General features: G+C 36.0%; 1 protein-coding gene across 1 annotated transcript in view; it reads right to left on the bottom strand.

Moving 5' to 3' along the window:
* The window catches only part of ngef (neuronal guanine nucleotide exchange factor), a 24,768-nt gene extending 19,535 nt beyond the window's left edge, over positions 1-5,233 (bottom strand). The window contains exon 1 of the mRNA XM_079885508.1: positions 4,726-5,233. Within this exon, the coding sequence (XP_079741634.1) occupies positions 4,726-4,933 (208 nt within the window). The 5' untranslated portion in view covers positions 4,934-5,233. The remainder of the gene's footprint in view (positions 1-4,725) is intronic.
* Between the last annotated feature and the right edge of the window lie 1,110 nt (positions 5,234-6,343).

Here is a 6,343-nt window from a genome sequence, read left to right as displayed (position 1 = left end):
CTGACTAACCGGCCTCACGTTTGCAACTGCTGATAGTTCAAACACAGGTCTGCTCAAAGAAGAACTCCTAAAATACAGATAAATAAAACAAGGACAGCCTAGATTGGGTCAATGTGCCGTACCATAACGTGACACTAAAGTTATTTTATGATTGCACATTGGTTAATAATTTGCTTTAAACCCAGTTTCCAAAAGTGTCACCAGATCTGGAGCAGCAATCAACAGTGAGCGAATGGGGCTGTTTTCCCAGCAGGCATTGCAATTTGAGTGAAACTTGTAATTATGAGTTCAAAAAGCGTGTGTGCAATGCATTGTTTGAACAAATCAGCAAAACATATGGTACACTGACAACCTATGGTTCACACTATTGCTAGATCGAGATGTCTAGACAGTTTAGAAAATATAGTTCTGTTATGTAACATTCAATACTTTAGATGGGATGCATCACTGCTCTATTGTATAATACATAGTCATATTTTACATAATATACACTACCAGTCAAAAGTTGAACACACCTACTCAGTCTTTTTTTATGACTATTTCCACATTTTAGAATATTACAAGAGTTTTCAAAATTATGACCAAAAAATGTTAAACAAATCAAAAATGTCATTTATTTGAGCTTCTGGACATTTATTGAACTTTATGAGGTGCATAAAACAGTTTTGATTAAGTATATTCTGGACACTTGCGGTCATACAAAAATTAAATAAAAATATAGCTGCAAACAGCAATTAAGGGGCCAAGAGGCAAACATCAGACACAAAATGATGAGCAAGCAATTGCACACACCAAGATTGGTCTCAATATGCTAAAGCCTTGCAGAGATACATCCTTAGATGCAGTTTGCCATCATGCCATCAAATTTGTTGATGCGGTAAATGAAAACAACATGAAATCCATAACTTTTTGCCAGGATAGTCTGAAGATGATCCGAGTCGAATTTGGTGGAAATTGGACCAATGCTCTAGGAGGAGATATAGCCTTACATTCGCTTTGCCATGTTTTTCGTAGAATTAATTGATGAGTTTTCGAGAATGGTTTGACTAAACAACTTGAATTCCATGTTATGTTATGTTTTGTTTTGTTGTCGGCCTGGACTGAAGATGATTTGATTCGATTTTCATGAAAATTGGGCAAACGGTCAAGGAGGAGTTCGAAAAAGAATTCAAAATGCCAGAAACATTTCAATTGGTGGCACTAGAGGGATTGAGTTAGAGACTCCAAAATTGCAATGTTTGATGTTCAGACTGTCCTCTATCTGTGTGCCAAATTTCACAACTTGCCACCAAATGTTTCTGTGGGTCGCCATAGACTTCAAGAGCGGAAAGAAGAAGAAAAAGACCACGAACAGCAACAACTCTTTTTGTAAAGGAAATTCATGCATAGGGAAAATGTATATTTGTTCAACTATGCACAACCATACAACTTTTCAAGCGTTTAAATAGATTTTTCACCCAATTTGGTGAACTATGCCTTTAAGCAAAAAACTCTTAGTTCAAAGATTTCAAGATCAAGAGAATGCAATTTCAATCAATTGTCTACAATCTTTTTATATTGACTAATAGTCATATATTTGCATGCCCTGCATGTTTTGTTGTTGTGGACTAAACAAATAAACACTGATAATGTAGGTCTTTTAAATATTAACCTTTTTTAGAGAGAATTGTTTCCTGGTCCACGTTTGTAAGGGTAACAATGCTGCGTAGACTTTGTACAGCGAGACTGGGGGATTACCGTACAGACTGTGTACATTGGACTTACACAAACTTATGAGGCATTACAAAACAAACACACTCACTTTAACATCAGCAGAGGAGTAAATGCCTTGACAACCAAAGTCTCTTTCTCACACACACACCCTCTGACTCTTAAAATTCACACCAAACAGTCACTCTATTAAAAAGATGTGACAAATTCCAGAACAGCACATATTCGCACTGACACGTACACTCACAAACAGTTACAGACAACTGCAAAAATCAAACACCACACCAGAGCAGAGAGTGTGACTTAACCCAAAAGACAGAACTGTTTTGTGGGTGATCGTCTACTGTTAATTTGTCAAGTCGCTAATATGTTGAGCTTAAAACGAGCCGTGTGCCTCAAACATCACACATATAGGCCTACATTGACACACACACTGATTAGTGCACTGCTCAATTTACAGTGCCATTTCAAAAGAAATACACCTAAAGACTCACGGATTTGACGAATCCTTCACTGACAGAACGCTGTGAGAGCGGTTACTGAATCTGACTCACTATACGAGCTGCATGTTATCATTATTTTCAGATGTTTCTAATTTTATCCTCAGCAGAGTTAAGTAAATGTATGTAAATGACAAAAGAAATCAGTTGTGCTTGACTTTACGCAAATATGAAAAGACAGAATTAATTTGTTCAGCCACTTAAAACAGCTCTCTCTGGAAAAACAGGTGAGGCACTATGCATAATACAATCATTAATCATGTTACATAAAATGCAAAATATGCTGTTGCCTACCTCATGCCTAGGACTTCACACAATGTTGGGTACAATGAGAGAATCTGTAAATGGAGATATGCACACCAAGGACCTTTTCTGGAGACCAGACTAAAATATCTAAAACAATGTTTTGCTGAATACAACATTATGTGGCCAAAATGTCCATTGAAGGCCATTCAAAAGTCGCCATATTCGGACTTTAAAAGGGCTCTTAAAAGGATGAAAATGACTTCTGTTTGCTTCTAATATAAAGTGGTTTACAGCTCAAGTGATGGGTTTCTAAAACTGTCACTAGAAAACTGAATGCCCAAAAAGCATGTGTTAGCGTGTGTCACCATTGAGAGAAACAGAAATGCTATCTCCAATGGTCTCTCGGACATTATACTGACACCTATAGACCTTATTCAGAGCAGCGCCATGACATTTATTAAAGCAAGGCTTTATAATCACTATTAATTTCCAGATTGAAACATTGGAGTTTTTTTGTCAACTGAAGTTTCTTGGAAAGATATGTTTGCTGTGTTTCATCAGCAGAACGATTCAGAAACACATTAAATTACAGTACAACCCACTGAAGAGATGTATGTCTATCCCTCTTCATTCCTGTTAAAAATCAAAGATGGCGCTGTTGTGAATAAGGCCTATTGACGTGGAGGTACCATTACACAAAAGCAAAGGTCTTCAGTTGTAGCAATACCTAATATATAGACATATTTGTCAACCAAAAGCAACTGATAATAAGATGGCTATTGAGATAAAGTGAACATTCATGTGATCTCAATATGGCTGCCACCATAAAGTGGGACCGTCCTTAAAACAGCTTTTTATAGGCCACTGATCTCGCATGAGAGTACTTTATCCAAAAGACTAGGCCAAAACTACAATTAATTTCACGTTTGTGTATCTAAAAGGCAAGAGCCATTTGAAGCATATGCAGAGAATATGTCTGATTCATTGCGACGTGTATAGAGGTGTGCAGATGAAAGTGATTTCAGTTTCATTGTTTATGGGTTTACGTACGACTGTCATGACAATAATAGAGCAGGTCATCTTTCAACATCATAGTGGCATCTTCAATCCTGAAAACTACAAAGCTCAAACTCAACAACAAAGTCGCAAATAAGGAAATCACGATGTGATTCCGTCATTCAAATTTTACAGAATGGTCAATTTGGTCTCAGTAATGCAAATACACACGGCATTCATAAAGATGCTCATGAAAACACGCACATGTAATTCTCAGAACAATTAAACACAGTGAACAATTAAACCAGTTTCTCGAGACTGCTTTGTAATTTACCTCAGGGCAAAATCATGTGCTTTCAGTCTCTCTCTCTCTCTCTCTCTCTCTCTCTCTCTCTCTCTCTCTCTCTCTCTCTCTCTCTCTCTCTCTCTCTCTCTCTCTCTCTCTCTCTCTGAAAATCTCTAGGATTAGTACTGGTGTATAAGCCATTAAAATACACTAAATGGTTATCTTACTAGGACTATAGGACTTGTTTGATAATCAAATCTCATTTTTAGCATCAAACTGAAAAGAATCCATCTAAGAAATGTCAAACATATCAAGTATAGCCTACATAAGCCTCTTAAAGCAGGGTTTTAGTGTTGTTACTATTGTAAAACTGCTGTTAAGATTTCATTTGAGGTTTTATCTTCACTCTTAAAAAATAAAGGTTCCAAAAGGGCAGTTTTGCGGTGATGCCAATAGGTTGGTTCCCAAGAACCTTTCACTGAACAGTTCTTATGAATCATTTTTTTTAACCTTTTTAGATTTTAAAGAAACTTTTGCGTATGGAAAGATTCCATGGATGTTGAAGGTTCTTAAACCATCATTTTTAAGAGTTTTGCACAGTACATGCAACTCAAGTAAAATGTAGAGGGTTAATTCAGTTGAGCTAGACTTCATAAACCATAGCAAACTGTTTAACAACATTCAGGGAACAATTAGTACACCCTGTTTAGACCCACTACATTTGCTAGGTTATGAAAATGCAAACATATCAGTTTCAGCATACATTGTGTTTCAAAACCAGTATTCAAACAATGTGCACTGTTACGACATAATGATGTTGAAATGAGAGATGTTACTCCTTCAAAACAAACTGGACACTTTTGTTATCATGATATCATGATGACTTTCAAGTAGACCACATTTAAATGAACATGAAATCCACACACCCTTATAGTTCATGAAAGGTTTTCTAGTTAAAATAAAATCAGAAATGTAAATGATTCTCACTTTCTTGTTGTTCTGAAGATGAAGACAGCTTTTTCTTTCTCATTGAGCGGTAAAAGCGTGAATTCCTGCGAATTGGAGCTCTTGTCAACGTCTCGTCATCTTCATCGTCATCCTCGCTGGGCAGACAGGCCACTGGCGTCTGAGTTTTGGTCGGGACCTCTTGAGGTTTATGTCCCCATCTCATTCGGAACAGGGCTGTCATCGCCATCCGCTATCTGAAACAAGATCCAGCCGTTCATGGAATAATCCCCATCGGTCTTGCACAGGAGGAATTCCAATCCAGACTGGATCCAAAAGTTCAGGTTCCCAAAGACAAAATCCCACAGTCACAGAGTTATGCACCCTTTCTAGATAATCAACTCTCTCATTCTTCTTCTTTCGCCTCTTTCTTTTTCCTCTGCCTGAGGGGTTGGCCTGTTAGTGACTTCAGAAGTTTAAAGTCTGTGTTTCTCTCTCGCTCTCTGAATACTGTCCTGTCTCACAAACCTGTCCTCTGGCCCTCTGTGTCAAAGTTCTCCCCCCCTCCCTCCCTCTCATTCATTCTCTTCGGTCCAGCCTCCCCGTCTCTCTCCCGCCCTCTTTTCCTTCCCTGTGTCACTTGCGTTCTCCCCTGAGCGCATAACTTCTTGCCCCATGCATGTGCATATAAAACAGGAAAAGTCAGTCGTGTCAAACAGCAGATTTTGTATTTTGAGTTGTCAGTTTGCTAATATGAAAACAGACACCTCACCCATGATGTCTCATCAAATGACACATCAAGACATGACATGTGGGAAAAAATATGTATGTAAATATATATATATATATATATATATATATATATATATATATATATATATATATATATATATATATATGTATATGTGGTGGCCACAAATTAACAATTGGTTATCATGACTTACTAATATGTCAGCACGTTTTACTGATTAATTTGTTTTAAGTAACATTTGCACACAATAATAATTTGTTCCCTCATTTTACGAAATCGTGGCCCTGTTCGAATAATTTGTTCCCTTGTTGAAGTTAAATCAAAATGAGGGAATGAATTAGTTCAACATGGCCACAATTTACTAAAACGAGGGAACGATTTTTTAACTATATATTTATTTTTGTTCTCATGTCATGTGTGGGGCTCCAGGATTGATTTTTTTTTTTTAAAGATCTTGATTTATTTGAATATATTTTGATGTTTATTTTACTTTGGCTAATATTTTGTATTATTATGCATACATCTAACAAAGCAAAGTGGTTTATGCTTAAAACAAGAATAAAAAAACAATTTGCCAGTGGGGTAAGAAAACTTTATCAACTTTATCAACTAAATTTATCTTTAAGAATGTTGAGGTGTTTTTCCTGGAAAACAAGACAAAAATGCTGATTAAAATTTATATTTCGTGAATACTAAAATTACAACAACAAAAAAAAGTTAACTAGTATTGTTTTAGTAATATTTATAGTATTTATTGATATTTTGAGTTTTAATTTTAGTTTTAATTTTAATTCATTGTTAGTTTTTATTAGTTATTATTAAATATCTCTTATATATTTAATTTATTTTTTTATTTCAGTTTTAGCCATTTTAGTCAAACTCATTTTATTTCAGTTAGTTGCCAAAGCA

This window comes from Squalius cephalus (genome assembly GCF_949319135.1).
Source record: "Squalius cephalus genome assembly, chromosome: 11".
Taxonomy (NCBI): domain Eukaryota; kingdom Metazoa; phylum Chordata; class Actinopteri; order Cypriniformes; family Leuciscidae; genus Squalius; species Squalius cephalus.
This window is presented reverse-complemented; position numbering and strand designations above follow the sequence as displayed.